The 24,321-nt window shown below is 59.1% G+C and overlaps 1 protein-coding gene and 1 long non-coding RNA gene across 2 annotated transcripts; both read left to right on the forward strand.

The window, feature by feature from the left end:
- The first annotated feature begins 1,231 nt into the window (after positions 1-1,231).
- Positions 1,232-2,049, forward strand: LOC136017235 (uncharacterized). The gene is made up of 3 exons (XR_010613866.1): positions 1,232-1,418; positions 1,700-1,907; positions 1,998-2,049. It is a non-coding gene; the product is annotated as an uncharacterized LOC136017235 (long non-coding RNA).
- A 13,272-nt stretch (positions 2,050-15,321) lies between these two features.
- Positions 15,322-17,312, forward strand: LOC136016629 (uncharacterized). The gene is made up of 2 exons (XM_065684151.1): positions 15,322-15,350; positions 15,441-17,312. Exon 2 carries the CDS (start codon positions 15,681-15,683, stop codon positions 17,310-17,312), a length of 1,632 nt encoding a protein of 543 aa, XP_065540223.1. The 5' UTR covers positions 15,322-15,350; positions 15,441-15,680.
- The last annotated feature ends 7,009 nt before the right edge of the window (positions 17,313-24,321 follow it).

Raw genomic sequence — 24,321 nt, forward strand, 5'->3', positions numbered from 1 at the left:
GCTGCATCCTTGGACATCACCGAATCCCGGCTGGACGCAGCCGGCTCCAGCAGCGGCTGCTGGGGTCAAACGGTCCAGCGCCGGGCACGGCTGCGCTGGCCCTGCCAGGACCGCCTCCGGCTCCTGGAGGGGCCTCTCCGCTGCCGGCGCTCTCCTCGCCTGGGGGGGACCGGGGAGTCCAGGGGGGGGTGCAGAGCCTGCTGCTCGGACCGGGCCCTCCTCCTCTGCCCCCGGGCCTGGCCCCTGTGCCTGCGGATCCGGTGCCTCACCCCGGGCTGCCGCCGGCTCCTCCTCCTCGAGTTGCCCAGGACGGCCCCCTCGGGCGGTAGACCTGGCCCCGCGTTGTGGTCAATGTCCCAGGCCCTGCTCCGGAGCCGCCTCGCGGCCCGCAGCGATCTCCAGCCCCGCCGCGACCATCGGCGGTTGTTGCGGTGCCACCTCCGGGACCTGCTCCTGCTCCTCGCCAAGCCCCGGCCGTGACCACGGGCACGGGCTCTTGCGGAAGAGCCGACACTCCCGCGGCCGGCCGGACACGGCCGCCTCCCGTCCGACCGGCGGCGCAAGGCTCTCCCGCTGCCCCCTTCGTGGTCCTCATGGAAGCGGCCGTCCCGCATGGGGAAGATGTGTTTAACGGGCCCCCGGCACCTTGGGCACACGGCTCTCCTGCGGGCCCACTCCTGGATGCAGGGCAAGCAGAAGCAGTGCCTGCAGGAGCTCAGGCAGGCTTCGCTGTCGGGGGGTTCCTGGCCCCTCGGATCCTCAGACGCATCCATCGGCGCCGCCCGGGCCCCCGCCTGCTGTTGGCAGGGGAAGAGCTGCCCCTGCCCGGGTGCTCCCCGTCCGCCTCCTCCCTGCAGACCAAAGCCATGCGGAGCTCAGCCCTGCCCGGGGGGCACCCCCGGCCCGAGGCAGGGAAGCCCCAGGAGGTGCCCGCGCTGCCTGGAGCGAGCCAGGGCCCATCCCGGGGCAGGCGAGCGGCACCGAGGGCACCTCCGAGCGCTCCCTGGACTCACCTCTCCGGCAGGAGCAGGGGGCAGGAAAGCGGCTCCCGGCCCGGCCGAGAGGGCAGCGCAGGGGCTGGGGGGGGGCCAGGTCGGGACCGGTGCCCCGGGCCCTGTCCGGCGGGTGCCCAGGGGCCGGGATCCTTCGTCCCCCCGCAGCGGCCCTGGGACAGCGCCGGGGTCCCCGGGGCTGCCCCGCGCCTCCAAAGAGGCGATGTCGGCAGCGTCACAGTGGCCCCAGTGACATCACCGGGCTCCGGCCTTCAAAAGCAGACGCAGGCTCCAGGGCAGAAGGCTCCCGTTGCCGAGCGCCCCGTGCCGGGCTCCCCAGGGAGAGATGCAGTCTTGGCAGAGGGAGAGACTTGGACCCGTGGCACAGGGCCACGATGCCCATGGGGCTGACTGGAGCTGCTCCCCGTGAGTAAAGGCTGGGAGGCTGCACAGGGGCGCGCAACCTTGCACAGTTTTCCCTCAGGTCTCTTAATGGCCAGGCTGATGGGGAAGGGGAAAGGGAAGGGGGAGAGGAGGAGAAAAGGGCGCAGCACACAACTCTAGAGCAGTTCCATTGGAAGGGGCGGGCAGCAATCCCCGTGTCCAACAGCCGACCACATCGGGGCTTGTCCAGAAGTGAAAGCACATTCCATTGTAGCTCTTTCTCTTGGATGTGATGCTCCTGCTCAAACCTTTGCTCTTCCCAGGGGACGACAGTGCCTGACCCCTCCGAAACAGGCAGGCAGGAACTGGGAGCAGGGGAGCAGCGTCCCTGTAATGCACACAGCCTGCTGTGCCCTGCAGTTCGTCTGTGTCAGGCCCTGCACAGCGGCTGACGCCGACTGCTTCCTCCGCCTCAGCATCCTGATCCTGGCTGTGGGGGCCATCCTGTTCATCACCACCCGACAGCGAAAGGTAGGGGCTGCTCAGAGCCAGGGGTCACTCGGGGTGGGTGCTGATGAGGTCCCACCCAGCAGGCCCCTGCGCTCTGCTCTGTTCCCACAGGGTGACAAATGGAGCTGGCAATGGTGGCAGCGAGCGGCAGCACCGGAGACACAAAAGAGCCCCGCGGGTCTTCCCTGTGACCCAAGGGATACCTGGGCATGGCCCCAGTGCTGGACGGGGCAGAGCAGGGCCCCTTGGGGCAGCCTGGCCCCAGTGCAGGCAGGCAGCCCCTGGGGGCCCTGGTGTCCCCAGCCCCATGGCTCAGGGCCCCCTCCCTGTTTCACCTGTGACAAGTGTGGGATGCTCCCCAACTGCGTGCGCTGCACCGAGGCTGCCCTGGAGCTGCAGCGAGGGATGCTGTCACCGCCGCTGGGGATGGGCTCAGTGCCTGCACAGGACCACGGCACCTGGCAGGCAGTGGGGGGGGACCTGTGGGCACCGCGGAAGCGGGGCTGCCTCTCCTGCCACAATCACAGCTCCTCCAGCTTCTCCACGAGCCTTGGCAGCCCTGAGAGCCTGACGGATGTCCGCCTGAGCCTGGGCACGGGGACCCCCGTGCCGCGGGGCTCTGCCTCCTCCCGTGGGTCCTTGCGTGCCAATGGAGTCCGGTCAGCACTGAAGATGCACGTGGCCAGGAAAAGCTTGGAAGTGAAGCTGGAGGCCCTGCCCGTGCCGGTGCAACTCTCCCAGGAGCAGGCAGTGCAGCAGCGGGGCCGCCGTGTCCTGCCAAAGCTCATCCGGCCAGGGCAGAGCCAGCCCTTGCCACGCTACAGGACGTGCCCCTGGATGCAGGCAAAGGCAGATGCCATCGAGGACACCATCGAAGACGAGGAAGTCCAGAGGCTGTGGGAGGACTCCAACTGCACCGAGGAGCTCCTGGATCTGCTGAAGCCGTGCCCTCCAGCACAGCTCCCTCAGGAGCACAGCACGTGGGGAGCCCGGGTCTTGGGTCAGGCCGGCACCATGGGGCAGCCCACGGAGGGACGGCAGGAGCTGCCCAGCCAGCACAGCCCGAAGCCGCGTCTGCACACTGCTGGTGCTGCCGTCTGCTTCTCCAGCCAAGCTCCAGCCTCAAAGACCGGCACAAGCGAGAGCCTCCTTCACCCGCATGGGCAGCTACCGCAGCGGGAGCCGTTCCCGTGGCCTCTTGGCTCATCCTCAGCCCAGCCAGCCATTCCCAAGCCAGACCACAGGGAAGGGGAACCCGCAAAAGGACCAGCATCAGCTTCAGTCCCGCGAAAGAGAGATGTCAGCCTTCAGACCAACCTCACCACCACCCAAGGCAGGCGGGAAGCCAGCCCTGTGGACGAGAGCCAGCCTACTGCTTCGACGGCTACTGTCATCTCCCGGCTGGTGCTGAGCAAGGAGGTGCACAGCAAACTCGAGGCACACGTCGCAAGGAAATGCCTGGAGATGGAGCAGCGCCAGCCCCCGGCAGCTGCGCGGGACTCCACGGCCACGCACCGGTCCCTGCCCAAACGCCTTTGGGACGGGGCTCGTGGCGGCGACCCCTGCCTCAAACCGCGGTGCCAGACAGCCCAGGTCGCACCGCAGCAGCACCGGGCACCCCTCGCCTCCCGCCCGGTGCCCAGGTCCGCGCCCCAGCAGCAGGAGGTGACCCCGGCGCCGCACTCCCGTGCCCCGAGGCTGCAGCGCTACCGGGGCCAGCGCGGCACAGAGCGGCCATGGGCGCAGTCGGCGCCCGCGAAGGAGCCAGGTGGGGCAGGGCTGCAGGCCAGCAGCCAGCCCCTCGCACCCATCGCAGACCCCCCAGCACCCAGCACCTCCATGAGCCCTGGCAGGAACGCACCCAGCTGCCCTGAGGCACCGAGCTGGAGCAGGAGGCACATCCTGCCCGAGCTGTTTTTGAGCATGAAGGAGAAGGCCGAGAGCTGGAGCAAGAAGACAGATGTGCGAGAGAAGAAGGGTTAGATCCTGGCGAGGGATCCCACCGCGACCAACATGCCCAGGGACACAGAAGGCCCTCAAGGTGGTTTCTGTGTGCATGATGAGGGGCAGTGGGACGGTCCCAGCAAACAGCATCGAGCCCGTTCCACTGCTCCAGCTGAATCCACAGCAGACAGCCCTCAGGTGGGGCCTTCAAAGTGGCCCTGGGAGGGACAAGGATGCGAAGATGAAGGGCAGGGACCGCGGTTACGCACCCAGAGTCCAAATAAATCCTCGTTCTAGCCCGAATGTGGGAGCTGCTTTTCGGGACCTCTGAGCGGGATGTGACTGCGGGCTGGGCAGGGCAGGAGGGGAAGGTGTGGTAGTTAGGGTTCGGCGGTCGGAAGATGTCGCGCTGCACGGAAAGCTAAGAAGATAAAGCCCCTCTCCCTAGAGCCAGTAACGCTTGGTTTGTGATGTAAGCAGACGGAAACGACGTTGTAAACTCAGGGTATATAACGCCGTATTACCCACCAATAAACGCCATTTGCCGTCCACCACATTGGTGTCTGTGAGCAGATGGCCCGAGCGGCCTGGATTTGGTCGCCGTGCCGTTCCTGAGATAGGTCATCAAGTGAACGAAGGCAACAAGGGGTGCCGAAACCCGGGAACGGGGTTTCGGGAATCACCTGGACGGGTGAACGGCGGCCGGAGCGGCAGGACCAGCCCGGCGGGGGGGACGCCCTCGGACCAACAAGGAGGATGGAAGCCCTTGGGAAGGTCGTATCGCAGTTACACCGTCAGTGGGGTATTGATTGCAAACCTAAAGATTTTACTCTCGCAGTTGCGAGGCTTTTGCAAACTGGGGTTATTGCCCAGCCCATGGATATTCTCCACCCCGAAGTGTGGGATAAATGCACTAAAGCGCTGGCCGAAGAAACGGTGTCTTCGGGTGGTGGGAAAAATCCTAAGTCATGGGGGAAAGCCGTGCGGGCTCTGAAAAAGGCCGTGCAAGAGCAGAGACCTGGAAGGCGGCAGAGAACTGTTTGTTGGCCACCCCGAGACTGGGAGTCGGGGCGGCCACGCAGAGAACTCGGGGGGTACCCGGGAAAGGGAGGAGAGCGCGAGCGAGGGGCAGAGAGCCGATCGGAGCGGCTGCCTGGAAAAATACCCTCCTACGGCAAACAGCCCCCCGAGGAGGGGGGGGGCGAATCGAGAGGGAGGGAGCGGCCGCCCACAAGAAAAGCGGGCGGGGCCGGAGCCCGGCAGAAAGGCACAGGGAGCCGGCAGTGAGCAGTCAGGCGAGCTCTGACTCTGAATCAGGCACCGGCTGGGACGAGTGGGTCGCAACCGATTCAAGCCTAGAGGAGGAGGAAACGAAGATGGACAAAGGGGAGGACTCTCCCTCACGGACCCGAGGAAAATAAAGACTGCTTGCGCCGCCTGGACCCCATCACCCAAATCAGCGTTCCCGGTGCGGGTGACAGATGGGGGGCAGAGGGTCTACTCGCCAATAAATCCAAAAGATATACAAGTGATTGTTAAGGCAATCGCAGATAAAGGGCTTAATTCTGCCATGGTCTCCACCCTCAGAGATGGTGTTTTTGGGGGAGATGACATGCTCCCGTTCGATATAAAACAAACTTGTAAAATGATTCTTGACGGGGCAGGGATGATTGTTTTTAATCAAGAATGGGAATACAACTGTATAGCACAACTTGCTCAAGTAACCGGGGCGGATCATCCAGTACACGGCTCCAGCCTGCAGCGATTAACAGGTACAGATCCGGCAATGATCACCCCCCAGGCACAGGCCCAGGCCCTATGAAGTAATGACAACTACCCGTGCAGCCAGAGTAGCTATTCATGAAGCTTCTAGAGTCGTTGCCAAGCCATCGCCATGGTCTACAATAAAACAAAATGAAAGTGAGAGTTTTACACAATTTGTAGACCACCTCCAGGCAGCGGTCGACTCCTCGTCCCTGCCTGCGGAAGCGAAAGGCGCAGTTGTCACAGAATGCTTACATCAGCAATGCAATTCCACAACCAAAGAAATTGTACGATCATTGCCGGCGGGGTCAAGCATTGCGGACATAGAATCATAGAATGGTTCAGGTTGGAAAGGACCTCAAGAACATCTAGTTCCAACCCCCCTGCCACGGACAGGGACACCTCTCACTAAACCATCCAACACAAGGCTTCATCCAACCTGGCCTTGAACACTGCCAGGGATGGAGCACTCACAACCTCCCTGGGCAACCCATTCCAGTGCCTCAGCACCCTCACAGGAAAGAATTTCCTCCTTAGATCCAATCTAAACTTCCCCTGTTTCAGTTTTAACCCGTTACCCCTTGTCCTGTCACTGCAGTCCCTGATGAAGAGTCCTTCCCCAGCATCCCTATAGGCCCCCTTCAGCTACTGGAAGGCTGCTATGAGGTCTCCACGCAGCCTTCTCTTCTTCAGGCTGAAAAGCCCCAACTTCCTCAGCCTGTCTTCATACGGGAGATGTTCCAGTCCCCTGATCATCCTCGTGGCCCTCCTCTGGACTTGTTCCAGCAGTTCCATGTCCTTTTTATGTTGAGGACACCAGAACTGCACACACTGCTCCAGGTGAGGGCTCACCAGAGCAGAGCAGAGGGGCAGGATCACCTCCTTTGCCCTGCTGGTCACACTCCTTTTGATGCAGCCCAGGATACGGTTGGCTTTCTGGGCTGCGAGCGCACACTGAAGCCGGCTCATGTTCATTTTCTCATCGACCAGCACCCCCAAGTCCTTCTCTGCAGGGCTGCTCTGAATCTCTTCTTTGCCCAGTCTGTAGCCGTGCCTGGGATTGCTCCGACCCAGGTGTAGGACCTTGCACTTGTCGTGGTTGAACTTCATAAGGTTGGCATCAGCCCACCTCACAAGCGTGTCAAGGTCCCTCTGGATGGCATCCCTTCCCTCCAGCGTATCAACCGGACCACACAGCTTGGTGTCATCGGCAAACTTGCTGAGGGCGCACTCAATCCCACTGTCCATGTCAGCGATGAAGATGTTAAACAAGACCGGTCCCAACACCGATCCCTGAGGGACACCACTCGTTACCGGTCTCCAGCCGGACATGGAGCCATTGACCACAACTCTTTGTGTGCGGCCGTCCAGCCAGTTCTTTATCCACCGAGTGGTCCATCCATCAAATTGATGTCTCTCCAATTTAGAGAGAAGGATGTCGTGTGGGACAGTGTCAAACGCTTTGCACAAGTCCAGGTAGATGACGTCAACTGCTTTACCCTTATCCATCAATTCTGTAGCCCCATCATAGAAGGCCACCAAATTGGTCAGGCAGGATTTCCCCTTAGTGAAGCCATGCTGGCTGTCACCAAGCACATTGTTGTTCTTCATGTGCCTTAGCATGCTGTCCAGGAGAATGTGCTCCAAGATTTTACCAGGCACAGAGGTGAGACTGACTGGTCTGTAATTCCCCAGGTCTTCCATTTTCCCCTTCTTGAAAATGGGGGTTATATTTCCCTTTTTCCAGTCGTCGGGAACTTCACTGACTGCCATGATTTTTCAAATACGATGGCCAGTGGCTTAGCAACTTCATTCGCCAGCTCCTTCAGGACCCGCGGATGGATTCCATCAGGTCCCACGGATTTGTGTGCGTTCAGATTTTGAAGATGGTCACGAACCAGATCCTCTCCTACAGTGGGCCCAAGGTCTTCATTCTCACAGCCCCTGCATCTACTTTCTAAGAACTGGGTGGTGCAGTCAGAGCCTTTGCCAGTGAAGACCGAGGCGAAGAAGTCATTCAGAACCTCAGCCTTCTCCAAATCCTGCGTAGCCAGTTCTCCCAAAAGCTTCCTCAGGGGGCCTATTTTGTCCCTAGTCTGTTTTTTGTTTGCTACGTACCTGTAGAATCCCTTCCTATTATCCTTAACATCCCTGGCTATGCTTAATTCTAACTGGGCCTTAGCCTTCCTAACCTGGTCCCTAGCTTCCCAGACAACATCCCTGTACTCTACCCAGGCCACCTGTCCTTGCTTCCATTTCATATAAGCCTCTTTTTTCCTTTGAATTTTCCTCAGCAGCTCCTTATCCATCCAAGGAGGTCTCCTGGCCCTTCTGCCGCGCTTCCTTCTAGTTGGGATGCAGCACTCCTGAGCTTGTAGCAGGTGATCTTTGAATATAAACCAACAGTCTTGGGCACCCCTGCCCTCCAGGGCTATATCCCATGGAACCTTACTAAGCAGGCTCCTGAAGAGGCCAAAGTCTGCTCTTTTGAAGTCCAGGGCAGTGAGCTTTCTCACTGTCCTGGGGATCTCAAATTCGACCATCTCATGATCGCTGCATCCCAGGCTTCCCTGTAGTACCACATTCTCAACAAGCCCTTCCCTGTTGGTGAGCACAAGGTCAAGCATGGCACCTCTCCTTGTCGGCTCCTCTATTACTTGCAGAAGGAAGTTGTCTTCCACACAATCGAGGAACCTCCTGGATGGCTTGTGCCGTGCAGTGCCATTGTTCCAACAGATGTCAGGGTGGTTGAAATCCCCCATGAGAACAAGGGCCTGCGAGCGCGAGGCTTTTCCTACCTGTCTGTAGAGTGCTTCATCCCCAGGTTCTCCTTGATCAGGTGGCCTGTAACAGATCCCCACAGTAATGTCTCCCACGGCTGTTTTCCCTTTAACCCTGACCCACAAACTCTCTGTAAACTACTCACCTGTCCCCAGACAGAGTTCCATACTCTCCAGCCTATCCCTAACATAAAGGGCAACTCCCCCTCCCCGCCTGCCAGGCCTGTCCTTTCTAAAGAGCCTGTAACCTTCCATTCCAGCACTCCAGTCATAGGAGCCATCCCACCATGTTTCTGTGATGCCTATTATATCATACCCCCGTAGATGTGCACACATCTCTAATTCCTCTTGTTTGTTCCCCATGCTATGGGCATTTGTATAGAGGCATCTGAGCCGAGCTCCAATTGAAGCCGGCTCGTTGGCTGGAGCAGCTGGCATATATCTACATTGTTCCGAGCATTTATTATAGGTGCTGGCAACTGACTGGGTGTGTTGGGATGTAATGATGCCCCCCTCCCCCAACACATCAAGTTTAAAGCCTCCTTGACCAGTCTGGCAAGCCTCCTACCAAAACTGTTCTTCCCCTTCTTTCCTAGAGCAGCTCCACCAGCCCCCAGTAGACCTGGCCTACTAACTTCAGTCTTATGTTCAAGACACCCAAACCCCTGACTATGACACCACCCTTTTAACCATCTATTGACCTGGCCAATCCTCCTAGCTTTTTCTTGGTCCTCCCCTGTGTCCTGGAGAATTGATGAAAAGACTATCTGAGCACCGGAGCCCCTAACCACCTCTCCCAGGGCTCTGTAGTCTTTCTTTATGGTCCCCAGTCTACTACTACCTATATCCCTAGCACCCACATGGATCACCAGGAGCGGGTAATAGTCCATGGAACTTACCAAATCAGGTAGCCTCTCTGTAACATCCCTGATCCGTGCCCCTGGTAGGCAGCACACCTCCCTCGAGACGCGGTCAGGCCGACAGACGAGTGCTTCCGTCCCTTTCAAAGTAGAGTCCCCTATTACTACAACCAGCCGCTTTTTCTTTGTAGCGCCAGTAGAGATCTTAACCCGTGCATAATCCGGCTGTTTGTGGTGCAAGTTTGTTTCCTCATTAGTCTCCTGCAGGACAGCAAAGCGGTTCTGTGTGGGGACAACAGATTTAGGAAGAAGCTCCTTGCTTTTAATTGTCCTTTTCCTCCTTCTTTTGTTATTTTTCTTTGTCACCAATTCCCAATTTCCCGAGTTGGTGGCCTCCTTCTTTTCTTCATGAGTTGGAGGGGAAGCTGGAGACCCCCGCACAGTATGGGGCTGGAGCAAGCAGCCCTGCTTCCTCTCAGCGACTCTGACATCTTGAAGCCCGCTAATAGCATGCCGCAGCTCAGCCACCTGCTGCAGGAGGACCTCCACCAGGGAGCACCGAGCACAGCCCTGCCCGTCGTACTCCTTGCCCTCACCAGACCAGTGCAGGCACCCTCTACACTGCGAGCTCTGCCCTGCAGCCTCCCCTCTCCTCGGCTCTGTCTGGTGCCTAAGCTGGGCACCGCTGGGGCAGCCAGAGCAGAGCTCCCAGCGCAGGCCCTACCCATACGACGGGTGCTCACCATCCCGCTCGCCTGCCCGCGCCAACTGCCTCGCCGCGCTCCCTGTCGCTCGCGCTCCCTGGGGCAGGTTTTTAACCACTCAGGGTTGGTGCTGCTGATCCTGGCTCCGCCCCCTGTGAGTCAGCGGCTCTCGTCTGCGGAGCTGCCGGCTCCTGGGCAGGTCCTGTCGAGAACTTGAAGCTCCCTCGGTAGCTCTGGCTGCTCTGAGTTGAGGCTCCTGGACGCTGATCTCTCCCCCGCTCCGGTGTTAAAGGAGTCCTCTCTCGAGCTACTCACCTCAGCAATTGGCTGACAACGGTTGGGTGTCCTCCCCAGCATCCCTATAGGCCCCCTTCAGGTACTGGAAGCTGCTCTGAGGTCTCCACGCAGCCTTCTCTTCTCCAGGCTGAACAGCCCCAACTTCCTCAGCCTGTCTTCATACGGGAGGTGCTCCAGCCCCTGAGCATCCTCGTGGCCTCCCCTGGACTTGTTCCAGCAGTTCCATGGCCTTTTCATGTTGAGGACACCAGAACTGCACACAATGCTCCAGGTGAGGGCTCAGGAGAGCAGAGCAGAGGGGCAGGATCACCTCCTTCGCCCTGCTGGTCACGCTCCTTTGGATGCAGCCCAGGATCCGGTTGGTTTCTGGGCTGCGAGCGCACACTGCAGCCGGCTCATGTTCATTTTCTCATCGACCAGCACCCCCAAGTCCTTCTCCGCAGGGCCGCTCTGAATCTCTTCTCTGCCCAACCTGTAGCTGTACCTGGGATTGCTCCGACCCAGGTGTAGGACCTTGCACTTGGCAGGGTTGAACTTCATAAGGTTGGCATTAGCCCACCTCACAAGCGTGTCGAGGTCCCTCTGGATGGCATCCCTTCCCTCCAGCAGATCATCCCTATGCCAAGGCCACTGGCTGGATTTTGATGAACATTTGAGGGTGCTGGGAAGCTAAATCCTTTGAGTCTCCCAAAGGAGCCTTGAGTCCACAAAGTGATAAATGTGCCTCCGTTGCTTGGGGTGGTATAGATCACATTGCGTATTTTGAGCATCACCTTTTCCTGGGGTTTAATCCTCCCTCACCTCTAACCTGGAACACTCGAGTGGTCTGAGAGGTGGAAACAAATCCTTCGCCTACATGCAGGAGAGGAAAGGTGGGAAGGGAGGTGGGAAGAGAGTGTTAAGTTGCCTGGAGAGCAGCTCCAACCAGAGAGCTTTTGAAGTCCTTCTGAGCAGCGTGGAGCTAAAGCTCTTTTCCTATCGGTTTTCCTATCTTTTTCGGGTATAACATGCTCAACATCTCCCTGAAATACAAGTTTCTACTTGCTTTCATACCGGATTATACTTGGTTTCATTGACTAAGTTGTATCAAAGAGTCAGCCTGAATCAAATCCTCCCAAGCACAGGAGGAAAGGGAAATTCCCAACTCTGCCACAGATGCCTTGGGGATGTCTCTCACCCTGACTCGGTGCCACCAATTCCTATTGCAATGCCATAAAACCTTCTCAGAAGCTGCTTTGTGGGAGCCTGAACCCACCTGCCTGTGGCTCTGGGCAACCTGACCTCGGTCATGGTGGCCCTGCTCATTGCAGGGGGTTGGACTAGGTGAGCTTTGAAGGTCCCTTCCAACCCAAACCATCCCGTGATTCTCCGGTCTTTGCTTGGCACAGCTCAGGGAGCTTTGTGCTTACCTCTGCTATGGCACGGATGGACACCCTTTTGCAGTTGAGAGCCAGACCTCCTGACCTCCTCTGGGGTTGCTTGTCCCTTCAGCCTCGTGGTTGGCTTGGTGCACGTCCCGGCTAATGCTCCAAGTGCTACGGTTCTCTTTTCCTTATCCACTGCAGGTCCTGGTTGCCCCAATAACAGACAAAGGGCAGACGTGGAGGGACATCTACCTGCCCGGAGAGGGGCACCTCTGGATGGACACCAACACTGCCCGTGTGTTCGATGGAGGCACCATCCTCAGGAACTACTCTGCTGGCCTTGCAGAGGTGCCGGTCTTTGTGAAGACCTCCTAACTCCAGCCTGAGCTCTGGGGCCTCTCTCAGAGCAGCGCTGCCCACACGCGCTCGCTCTTCCCTGAGGCTCTTCCAGCCTATTTGCACGGTTCCAAGAACCTTTGTTACCACTGTTATCTTAGCAAAAGCCCTTTGAATCTTTCCTTACTTGCTGTTGTTCTACGAGAGGAGATGCAGCTTTGGCACAAAGACACGCTCGTGTGCAGTGCTGACCTCTGTGTTCCCAGGGTTTGCCCAGGGCTGTGGCTGTGTGTGAGCTCAGGTGGGCACATCCGGCATTTCCAGGTCCCTGGCACCGCGCTCAAAGATGCTGCCTTGGCCAGAGGGTGCATTTCCCAGACCAGGAGGTAAATGAACATCAGCTTATACCCGATGGGATGCTTTGTGTTTGAAGACAAAAGCATACGCGGAGAAAACTGACTGTGAGAGCTCTCTTCACGCTCATGGGTATCACGTGTGCTAAAGCACTACCTGCTTCTCTCAGCTGATGCTGGGTGTACGGTCCCCCAGGGCAGTCTTTGGTAGCAAGAGCCTGACTTTCAGGATAACCAGGAAAATTGGGTGAATTCCAGGTCTATTGGCAGCAGGTTTCTGTTGAACAGAAGTAAACTTGGCCAGGCAAAGAAGTGGCTCTAATTGGTGTGGCCAGACAGGATCGTCATCCACCTTGGAATTCAATCGCTGGTGCTCAGCACTGAACTCCTGTGGGCCCCAAAGAGGGCTCTTCATCATCTGAAGATGATGGTGGTGGTTCTTTTTCCTCTCAATTATTCCCTGCAGTGCAACATGGATCCGGCATGACCGGCCTTCTTCCACCCAGCAGAAACCATTCCATAGGCAATCCAAACATCCCACATGCTGAATGTACATTTAGGGAGACGACTAGCCTCTCTGATAGCCCGAGTTATGGATTCATGGGACGTTAACATGTACGTTAATGGGGTGAGTTCAAAGGCTGGTGTTTGAGGGCAGGAGGAGGTGGTAGCTGGGACTGAAGTGGAGAGCAAGGCTGTGATGCTGGGCTTGGGCACATCCAGCCCCAGCGATGGACTGCATCAGCACCTTGGATTGGTGTGGAAATGCTGCTCTACCAAGCTGTGGCTGCTGGAGAATGCAATTCAAGGTGTACCAGGTCCTCCCAAGCCCTTTTCCCCTGAAAACACCTGGAGTGAAGGCAGGAGATGAATAACGTTGATCCAGGTGTGGAAGCCAGAGAAGTGAGAGGGGCAAAGGCCGGGATGTGGGAAGCCCCTCAGCTCCTTGTCTGGTCCATGGAGGTACAGGATGGGGCCAGGGCGATCACCCAGAGGAGGAGGAGGAGGCTTGATGGGGCAACCCAAGGCACGCCTGGAAATGTCAACGTACCCATGACGGCTTCTGAGATGTATGAGGAGGCACAGACTGACCACAGGAACCTCTTGCCAACTGTAATAGAGAACTTATTTGGAGAGCAGTCAAGCGCTGGAACGGGCTCTTCAGAGGGGACGTGGAGGCTGCATCCTTGGACATCACCGAATCCCGGCTGGACGCAGCCGGCTCCAGCAGCGGCTGCTGGGGTCAAACGGTCCAGCGCCGGGCACGGCTGCGCTGGCCCTGCCAGGACCGCCTCCGGTTCCTGGAGGGGCCTCTCCGCTGCCGGCGCTCTCCTCGCCTGGTGGGGAACCGGGGGGTCCAGGGTGGGGTGCAGAGCCTGCTGCTCGGACCGGGCCCTCCTCCTCTGCCCCCGGGCCTGGCCCCTGTGCCTGCGGATCCGGTGCCTCACCCCCGGCTGCCGCCGGCTTCTCCTCCTCGAGTTGCCCAGGACGGCCCCCTCGGGCGGTAGACCTGGCCCCGCGTTGTGGTCAATGTCCCAGGCCCTGCTCCGGAGCCGCCTCGCGGACCGCAGCGATCTCCAGCCCCGCCGCGACCATCGGCGGTTGTTGCGGTGCCACCTCCGGGACCTGCTCCTGCTCCTCGCCGAGCCCCGGCCCTGACCACGGGCACGGGCTCTTGCGGAAGAGCCGACACTCCCGCGGCCGGCCGGACACGGCCGCCTCCCGTCCGACCGGCGGCGCAAGGCTCTCCCGCTGCCCCCTTCGTGGTCCTCATGGAAGCGGCCGTCCCGCATGGGGAAGATGTGTTTAACGGGCCCCCGGCACCTTGGGCACACGGCTCTCCTGCGGGCCCACTCCTGGATGCAGGGCAAGCAGAAGCAGTGCCTGCAGGAGCTCAGGCAGGCTTCGCTGTCGGGGGGTTCCTGGCCCCTCGGCTCCATCGGCGCCGCCCGGGCCCCCGCCTGCTGTTGGCAGGGGAAGAGCTGCCCCTGCCCGAGTGCTCCCCGTCCGCCTCCTCCCTGCAGACCAAAGCCATGCGGAGCTCAGCCCTGCCCGGGGGGCACCCCCGGCCCGAGGCAGGGAAGCCCCAGGAGGTGCCCGCGCTGCCTGGAGCGAGCCAGGGCCCATCCCGGGGCAGGCGAGCGGCACCGAGGGCACCTCCGAGCGCTCCCGGGACTCACCTCTCCGGCAGGAGCAGGGGGCAGGAAAGCGGCTCCCGGCCCGGCCGAGAGGGCAGCGCAGGGGCTGGGGGGGGGCCAGGTCGGGAGCGGTGCCCCGGGCCCTGTCCGGCGGGTGCCCAGGGGCCGGGATCCTTCGTCCCCCCGCAGCGGCCCTGGGACAGCGCCGGGGCCCCCGGGGCTGCCCCGCGCCTCCAAAGGGGCGATGTCGGCAGCGTCACAGTGGCCCCAGTGACATCACCGGGCTCCGGCCTTCAAAAGCAGACGCAGGCTCCAGGGCAGAAGGCTCCCGTTGCCGAGCGCCCCGTGCCGGGCTCCCCAGGGAGAGATGCAGTCTTGGCAGAGGGAGAGACTTGGACCCGTGGCACAGGGCCACGATGCCCATGGGGCTGACTGGAGCTGCTCCCCGTGAGTAAAGGCTGGGAGGCTGCACAGGGGCGCGCAACCTTGCACAGTTTTCCCTCAGGTCCCTTAATGGCCAGGCTGATGGGGAAGGGGAAGAGGAGGAGAAAAGGGCGCAGCACACAACTCTAGAGCAGTTCCATTGGAAGGGGCGTGCAGCAATCCCCGTGTCCAACAGCCGACCACATCGGGGCTTGTCCAGAAGTGAAAGCAGATTCCATTGCAGCTCCTTCTCTTGTATGTGATGCTCCTGCTCAAACCTTTGCTCTTCCCAGGGGACGACAGTGCCTGACCCCTCCGAAACAGGCAGGCAGGAACTGGGAGCAGGGGAGCAGCGTCCCTGTAATGCACACACCCTGCTGTGCCCTGCAGTTCGTCTGTGTCAGGCCCTGCACAGCGGCTGACGCCGACTGTTTCCTCCGCCTCAGCATCCTGATCCTGGCTGTGGGGACCATCCTGTTCATCACCACCCGACAGCGAAAGGTAGGGGCTGCTCAGAGCCAGGGGTCACTCGGGGTGGGTGCTGATGAGGTCCCACCCAGCAGGCCCCTGTGCTCTGCTCTGTTCCCACAGGGTGACAAATGGAGCTGGCAATGGTGGCAGCGAGCGGCAGCACCGGAGACACCAAAGAGCCCCGCGGGTCTTCCCTGTGACCCAAGGGATACCTGGGCATGGCCCCAGTGCTGGACGGGGCAGAGCAGGGCCCCTTGGGGCAGCCTGGCCCCAGTGCAGGCAGGCAGCCCCTGGGGGCCCTGGTGTCCCCAGCCCCATGGCTCAGGGCCCCCTCCCTGTTTCACCTGTGACAAGTGTGGGATGCTCCCCAACTGCGTGCGCTGCACCGAGGCTGCCCTGGAGCTGCAGCGAGGGATGCTGTCACCGCCGCTGGGGATGGGCTCAGTGCCTGCACAGGACCACGGCACCTGGCAGGCAGTGGGGGGGGACCTGTGGGCGCCGCGGAAGCGGGGCTGCCTCTCCTGCCACAATCACAGCTCCTCCAGCTTCTCCACGAGCCTTGGCAGCCCTGAGAGCCTGACGGATGTCCGCCTGAGCCTGGGCACGGGGACCCCCGTGCCGCGGGGCTCTGCCTCCTCCCGTGGGTCCTTGCGTGCCAATGGAGTCCGGTCAGCACTGAAGATGCACGTGGCCAGGAAAAGCTTGGAAGTGAAGCTGGAGGCCCTGCCCGTGCCGGTGCAACTCTCCCAGGAGCAGGCAGTGCAGCAGCGGGGCCGCCGTGTCCTGCCAAAGCTCATCCGGCCCGGGCAGAGCCAGCCCTTGCCACGCTACAGGACGTGCCCCTGGATGCAGGCAAAGGCAGATGCCATCGAGGACACCATCGAAGACGAGGAAGTCCAGAGGCTGTGGGAGGACTCCAACTGCACCGAGGAGCTCCTGGATCTGCTGAAGCCGTGCCCTCCAGCACAGCTCCCTCAGGAGCACAGCACGTGGGGAGCCCGGGTCTTGGGTCAGGCCGGCACCATGGGGCAGCCCACGGAGGGACGGCAGGAGCTGCCCAGCCAGCACAGCCCGAAGCCGCGTCTGCACACTGCTGGTGCTGCCGTCTGCTTCTCCAGCCAAGCTCCAGCCTCAAAGACCGGCACAAGCGAGAGTCTCCTTCACCCGCATGGGCAGCTACCGCAGCGGGAGCCGTTCCCGTGGCCTCTTGGCTCATCCTCAGCCCAGCCAGCCCTTCCCAAGCCAGACCACAGGGACGGGGAACCCGTAAAAGGACCAGCATCAGCTTCAGTCCCGCGAAAGAGAGATGTCAGCCTTCAGACCAACCTCACCACCACCCAAGGCAGGCGGGAGGCCAGCCCTGTGGACGAGAGCCAGCCTACTGCTTCGACGGCTACTGTCATCTCCCGGCTGGTGCTGAGCAAGGAGGTGCACAGCAAACTCGAGGCACACGTCGCAAGGAAATGCCTGGAGATGGAGCAGCGCCAGCCCCCGGCAGCTGCGCGGGACTCCACGGCCACGCACCGGTCCCTGCCCAAACGCCTTTGGGACGGGGCTCGTGGCGGCGACCCCTGCCTCAAACCGCGGTGCCAGACAGCCCAGGTCGCACCGCAGCAGCACCGGGCACCCCTCGCCTCCCGCCCGGTGCCCAGGTCCGCGCCCCAGCAGCAGGAGGTGACCCCGGCGCCGCACTCCCGTGCCCCGAGGCTGCAGCGCTACCGGGGCCAGCGCGGCACAGAGCGGCCATGGGCGCAGTCGGCGCCCGCGAAGGAGCCAGGTGGGGCAGGGCTGCAGGCCAGCAGCCAGCCCCTCGCACCCATCGCAGACCCCCCAGCACCCAGCACCTCCATGAGCCCTGGCAGGAACGCACCCAGCTGCCCTGAGGCACCGAGCTGGAGCAGGAGGCACATCCTGCCCGAGCTGTTTTTGAGCATGAAGGAGAAGGCCGAGAGCTGGAGCAAGAAGACAGATGTGCGAGAGAAGAAGGGTTAGATCCTGGCGAGGGATCCCACCGCGACCAACATGCCCAGGGACACAGAAGGCCCTCAAGGTGGTTTCTGTGTGCATGATGAGGGGCAGTGGGACGGTCCCAGCAAACAGCATCGAGCCCGTTCCACTGCTCCAGCTGAATCCACAGCAGACAGCCCTCAGGTGGGGCCTTCAAAGTGGCCCTGGGAGGGACAAGGATGCGAAGATGAAGGGCAGGGACCGCGGTTACGCACCCAGAGTCCAAATAAATCCTCGTTCTAGCCCGAATGTGGGAGCTGCTTTTCGGGACCTCTGAGCGGGATGTGACTGCGGGCTGGGCAGGGCAGGAGGGGAAGGTGTGGTAGTTAGGGTTCGGCGGTCGGAAGATGTCGCGCTGCACGGAAAGCTAAGAAGATAAAGCCCCTCTCCCTAGAGCCAGTAACGCTTGGTTTGTGATGTAAGCAGACGGAAACGATGTTGTAAACTCAGGGTATATAACGCCGTATTACCCACCAATAAACACCATTTGCCGTCCACCACATTGGTGTCTGTGAGCAGATGGCCCGAGCGGCCTGGATTTGGTCGCCGTGCCGTTCCTGAGATAGGTCGTCAAGTGAACGAAGGCAACAAGTGGTGCCGAAACCCAGGAACGGGGTTTCGGGAATCGCCTGGACGGGTGAACGGCGGCCGGAGCGGCAGGACCAGCCCGGCGGGGGGGACGCCCTCGGACCAACAAGGAGGATGGAAGCCCTTGTAAAGGTCGTATCGCAGTTACACCGTCAGTGGGGTATTGATTGCAAACCTAAAGATTTTGCTCTCGCAGTTGCGAGGCTTTTGCAAACTGGGGTTATTGCCCAGCCCATGGATATTCTCCACCCCGAAGTGTGGGATAAATGCACTAAAGCGCTGGCCGAAGAAACGGTGTCTTCGGGTGGTGGGAAAAATCCTAAGTCATGGGGGAAAGCCGTGCGGGCTCTGAAAAAGGCCGTGCAAGAGCAGAGACCTGGAAGGCGGCAGAGAGCTGTTTGTTGGCCACCCCGAGACTGGGAGTCGGGGCGGCCACGCAGAGAACTCGGGGGGTACCCGGGAAAGGGAGGAGAGCGCGAGCGAGGGGCAGAGAGCCGATCGGAGCGGCTACCTGGAAAAATACCCTCCTACGGCAAACAGCCCCCCGAGGAGAGGGGGGGGCGAATCGAGAGGGAGGGAGCGGCCGCCCACAGGAAAAGCGGGCGGGGCCGGAGCCCGGCAGAAAGGCACAGGGAGCCGGCAGTGAGCAGTCAGGCGAGCTCTGACTCTGAATCAGGCACCGGCTGGGACGAGTGGGTCGCAACCGATTCAAGCCTAGAGGAGGAGGAAACGGAGATGGACAAAGGGGGAGGACTCCCCCTCACGGACCCGAGGAAAATAAAGACTGCTTGCGCCGCCTGGACCCCATCACCCAAATCAGCGTTCCCGGTCCGGGTGACAGATGGGGGGCAGAGGGTCTACTCGCCAATAAATCCAAAAGATATACAAGCGATTGTTAAGGCAGTCGCAGATAAAGGGCTTAATTCTGCCATGGTCTCCACCCTCAGAGATGGTGTTTTTGGGGGAGATGACATGCTCCCGTTCGATATAAAACAAACTTGTAAAATGATTCTTGACGGGGCAGGGATGATTGTTTTTAATCAAGAATGGGAATACAACTGTATAGCACAACTAGCTCAAGTAACCAGGGCGGGTCATCCACTACACGGCTCCAGCCTGCAGCGATTAACAGGTACAGATCTGGCAATGATCACCCCCCAGGCAAAGGCCCAGGGCCTGCGGCCCTATGAAGCAATGACAACTACCCGTGCAGCCAGAGAAGCTATTCGTGAAGCTTCTAGAGTCGTTGCCAAGCCATCGCCATGGTCTACAGTAAAACAAAATGAAAGTGAGAGTTTTACACAATTTGTAGACCGCCTCCAGGCAGCGGTCGACTCCTCGTCCCTGCCTGCGGAAGCGAAAGGCGCAGTTGTCACAGAATGCCTACGTCAGCAATGCAATTCCACAACCAAAGAAATTGTACGATCATTGCCGGCGAGGTCAAGCATTGCGGACATAGAATCATAGAATCATAGAAGGGTTCGGGTTGGAAAGGACCTCAAGATCATCCAGTTCCAACCCCCCTGCCATGGACAGGGACACCTCTCACTAAACCATCCAAGACAAGGCTTCATCCAACCTGGCCTTGAACACTGCCAGGGATGGAGCACTCACAACCTCCCTGGGCAACCCATTCCAGTGCCTCACCACCCTCACAGGAAAGAATTTCCTCCTTATATCCAATCTAAACTTCCCCTGTTTCAGTTTGAACCCGTTACCCCTTGTCCTGTCACTGCAGTCCCTGACAAAGAGTCCCTCCCCAGCATCCCTATAGGCCCCCTTCAGGTACTGGAAGGCTGCTATGAGGTCTCCATGCAGCCTTCTCTTCTCCAGGCTGAAAAGCCCCAACTTCCTCAGCCTGTCTTCATATGGGAGATGTTCCAGTCCCCTGATCATCCTCGTGGCCCTCCTCTGGACTTGTTCCAGCAGTTCCATGTCCTTTTTATGTTGAGGACACCAGAACTGCACACAATGCTCCAGGTGAGGTCTCAGGAGAGCAGAGCAGAGGGGCAGGATCACCTCCTTTGCCCTGCTGGTCACACTCCTTTTGATGCAGCCCAGGATCCGGTTGGTTTCTGGGCTGCAAGCGCACACTGCAGCCGGCTCATGTTTATTTTCTCATCAACCAGCACCCCCAAGTCCTTCTCTGCAGGGCCGCTCTGAATCTCTTCCTTGCCCAGTCTGTAGCCGTGCCTGGGATTGCTCCGACCCAGGTGTAGGACCCTGCACTTGTCGTGGTTGAACTTCATAAGGTTGGCATCAGCCCACCTCACAAGCGTGTCAAGGTCCCTCTGGATGGCATCCCTTCCCTCCAGCGTATCAACCGGACCACACAGCTTGGTGTCATCGGCAAACTTGCTGAGGGCGCACTCAATCCCACTGTCCATGTCAGCGATGAAGATGTTAAACAAGACCGGTCCCAACACCGATCCCTGAGGGACACCACTCGTTACCGGTCTCCAGCCAGACATCGAGCCATTGACCGCAACTCTTTGTGTGCGGCCGTCCAGCCAGTTCTTTATCCACCGAGTGGTCCATCCATCAAATTGATATCTCTCCAATTTAGAGAGAAGGATGTCATGTGGGACAGTGTCAAACGCTTTGCACAAGTCCAGGTAGATGACGTCAACTGCTTTACCCTTATCCATCAATTCTGTAGCCCCATCATAGAAGGCCACCAAACTGGTCAGGCAGGATTTCCCCTTAGTGAAGCCATGCTGGCTGTCACCAAGCACCTTGTTGTTTTTCATGTGCGTTTGCATGCCATCCAGGAGAATGTGCTCCAAGATTTTACCAGGCACAGAGGTGAGACTGACTGCTCTGTAATTCCCCAGGTCTTCCATTTTCCCCTTCTTGAAAATGGGGGTTATATTTCCCTTTTTCCAGTCGTCGGGAACTTCACCTGACTGCCATGATTTTTCAAATACGATGGCCAGTGGCTTAGCAACTTCATTCGCCAGCTCCTTCAGGACCCGCGGATGGATTCCATCAGGTCCCACGGATTTGTGTGCGTTCAGATTTTGAAGATGGTCACGAACCAGATCCTCTCCTACAGTGGGCCCAAGGTCTTCATTCTCACAGCCCCTGCATCTACTTTCTAAGAACTGGGTGGTGCAGTCAGAGCCTTTGCCAGTGAAGACCGAGGCGAAGAAGTCATTCAGAACCTCAGCCTTCTCCAAATCCTGTGTAGCCAGTTCTCCTGAAAGCTTCCTCAGGGGGCCTATTTTGTCCCTAGTCTGTTTTTTGTTTGCTATGTACCTGTAGAATCCCTTCCTATTATCCTTAACATCCCTGGCTATGCTTAATTCTAACTGGGCCTTAGCCTTCCTAACCTGGTCCCTAGCTTCCCGGACAACATCCCTGTACTCTACCCAGGCCACCTGTCCTTGCTTCCATTTTATATAAGCCTCTTTTTTCCTTTGAATTTTCCTCAGCAGCTCCTTATCCATCCAAGGAGGTCTCCTGGCCCTCCTGCTGCACTTCCTTCTAGTTGGGATGCAGCACTCCTGAGCTTGCAGCAGGTGATCTTTGAATATAAACCAACAGTCTTGGGCCCCCCTGCCCTCCAGGGCTATATCCCATGGAACCTTACTAAGCAGGCTCCTGAAGAGGCCAAAGTCTGCTCTTTTGAAGTCCAGGGCAGTGAGCTTGCTACACGCTCTTCTCACTCTCCTGGGGATCTCAAATTCGACCATCTCATGATCGCTGCATCCCAGGCTTCCCTGTAGTACCACATTCTCAACAAGCCCTTCCCTGTTGGTGAGCACAAGGTCAAGCATGGCACCTCTCCTTGTCGCCTCCTCTATTACTTGCAGAAGGAAGTTGTCTTCCACACAATCGAGGAACCTCCTGGATGGCTTGTGCCGTGCAGTGCCATTGTTCCAACAGATGTCAGGGTGGTTGAAATCCCCCATGAGAACAAGGGCCTGCGAGCGTGAGGCTTTTCCTATCTGTCTGTAGAGTGCTTCAACCCCAGGTTCTCCTTGATCAGGCGGCCTGTAACAGATCCCCACAGTAATGTCTCCCACGGCTGTTCTCCCTTTAACCCTGACCCACAAACTCTCTGTAAACTACTCACCTGTCCCCAGACAGAGTTCCATACTCTCCAGCCTATCCCTAACATAAAGGGCAACTCCCCCTCCCCGCCTGCCAGGCCTGTCCTTTCTAAAGAGCCTGTAACCTTCCATTCCAACACTCCAGTCATAGGAGCCATCCCACCATGTTTCTGTGATGCCTATTATATCATACCCCCGTAGATGTGCACACATCTCTAATTCCTCTTGTTTGTTCCCCATGCTATGGGCGTTTGTATAGAGGCATCTGAGCCGAGCTCCAATTGAAGCCGGCTCGTTGGCTGGAGCAGCTGGAATATATCTACATTGTTCCGAGCATTTATTATAGGTGCTGGCAACTGACTGGGTGTGTTGGGATGGAATGATGCCCCCCTCCCCCAACACATCAAGTTTAAAGCCTCCTTGACCAGTCTGGCAAGCCTCCTACCAAAACTGTTCTTCCCCTTCTTTACCAGAGCAGCTCCACCAGCCCCCAGTAGACCTGGCCTACTAACTTCAGTCTTATGTTCAAGACACCCAAACCCCTGACTATGACACCACCCTTTTAACCATCTATTGACCTGGCCAATCCTCCTAGCTTTTTCTTGGTCCTCCCCTGTGTCCTGGAGAACTGACGAAAAGACTATCTGAGCACCGGAGCCCCTAACCACCTCTCCCAGGGCTCTGTAGTCTTTCTTTATGGTCCCCAGTCTACTACTACCTATATCCCTAGCACCCACATGGATCACCAGGAGCGGGTAATAGTCCATGGAACTTACCAGAGCAGGTAGCCTCTCTGTAACATCCCTGATCCGTGCCCCTGGTAGGCAGCACACCTCCCTCGAGACGCAGTCAGGCCGACAGACGAGTGCTTCCGTCCCTTTCAAAGTAGAGTCCCCTATTACTACAACCAGACGCTTTTTCTTTGTAGCGCCAGTAGAGATCTTAACCCGTGCATAATCCGGCTGTTTGTGGTGCAAGTTTGTTTCCTCATTAGTCTCCTGCAGGACAGCAAAGCGGTTCTGTGTGGGGACAACAGATTTAGGAGGAAGCTCCTTGCTTTTAATTGTCCTTTTCCTCCTTCTTTTATTATTTTTCTTTGTCACCAATTCCCAATTTCCCGAGTTGGTGGCCTCCTTCTTTTCTTCATGAGTTGGAGGGGAAGCTGGAGACCCCCACACAGTATGGGGCTGGAGCAAGCAGCCCCGCTTCCTCTCAGCGACTCTGACATCTTGAAGCCCGCTAATAGCACCCCGCAGCTCAGCCACCTGCTGCAGGAGGACCTCCACCAGGGAGCACTGAGCACAGCCCTGCCCGTCGTGCTCCTTGCCCTCACCAGACCAGTGCAGGCACCCTCTACACTGCGAGCTCTGCCCTGCAGCCTCCCCTCTCCTCGGCTCTGTCTGGTGCCTACGCTGGGCACCGCCGGGGCAGCCGGAGCAGAGCTCCCAGCGCAGGCCCTACCCATACGACGGGTGCTCACCATCCCGCTCGCCTGCCCGCGCCAACTGCCTCGCCGCGCTCCCTGTCGCTCGCGCTCCCTGGGGCAGGTTTTTAACCACTCAGGGTTGGTGCTGCTGATCCTGGCTCCGCCCCCTGTGAGTCAGCGGCTCTCGTCCGCGGAGCTGCCGGCTCCTGGGCAGGTCCTGTCGGGAACTTGAAGCTCCCTCGGTGGCTCTGGCTGCTCTGAGTTGAGGCTCCTGGACGCTGATCTCTCCCCCGCTCCGGTGTTAAAGGCGTCCTCTCTCGAGCTACTCACCTCAGCAATTGGCCGACAACGGTTGGGTGTCCTCCCCAGCATCCCTATAGGCCCCCTTCAGGTACTGGAAGCTGCTCTGAGGTCTCCACGCAGCCTTCTCTTCTCCAGGCTGAACAGCCCCAACTTCCTCAGCCTGTCTTCATACGGGAGGTGCTCCAGCCCCTGAGCATCCTCGTGGCCTCCCCTGGACTTGTTCCAGCAGTTCCATGGCCTTTTCATGTTGAGGACACCAGAACTGCACACAATGCTCCAGGTGAGGTCTCAGGAGAGCAGAGCAGAGGGGCAGGATCACCTCCTTCGCCCTGCTGGTCACGCTCCTTTTGATGCAGCCCAGGATCCGGTTGGTTTCTGGGCTGCGAGCGCACACTGCAGCCGGCTCATGCTCATTTTCTCACCGACCAGCACCCCCAAGTCCTTCTCGGCAGGGCCGCTCTGAATCTCTTCTCTGCCCAACCTGTAGCTGTACCTGGGATTGCTCCGACCCAGGTGTAGGACCCTGCACTTGGCAGGGTTGAACTTCATAAGGTTGGCATCAGCCCACCTCACAAGCGTGTCGAGGTCCCTCTGGATGGCATCCCTTCCCTCCAGCAGGTCA

The sequence above is a fragment of the Lathamus discolor genome, chromosome 6, assembly GCF_037157495.1.
Source record: "Lathamus discolor isolate bLatDis1 chromosome 6, bLatDis1.hap1, whole genome shotgun sequence".
In the NCBI taxonomy this organism is placed as follows: Eukaryota; Metazoa; Chordata; class Aves; order Psittaciformes; family Psittacidae; genus Lathamus; species Lathamus discolor.

Excerpts from the sequence above, each read along its gene's own strand:
- LOC136016629 (XM_065684151.1), top strand. The coding sequence starts at position 15,681 with ATGCTCCCCAACTGCGTGCGCTGCACCGAGGCTGCCCTGGAGCTGCAG.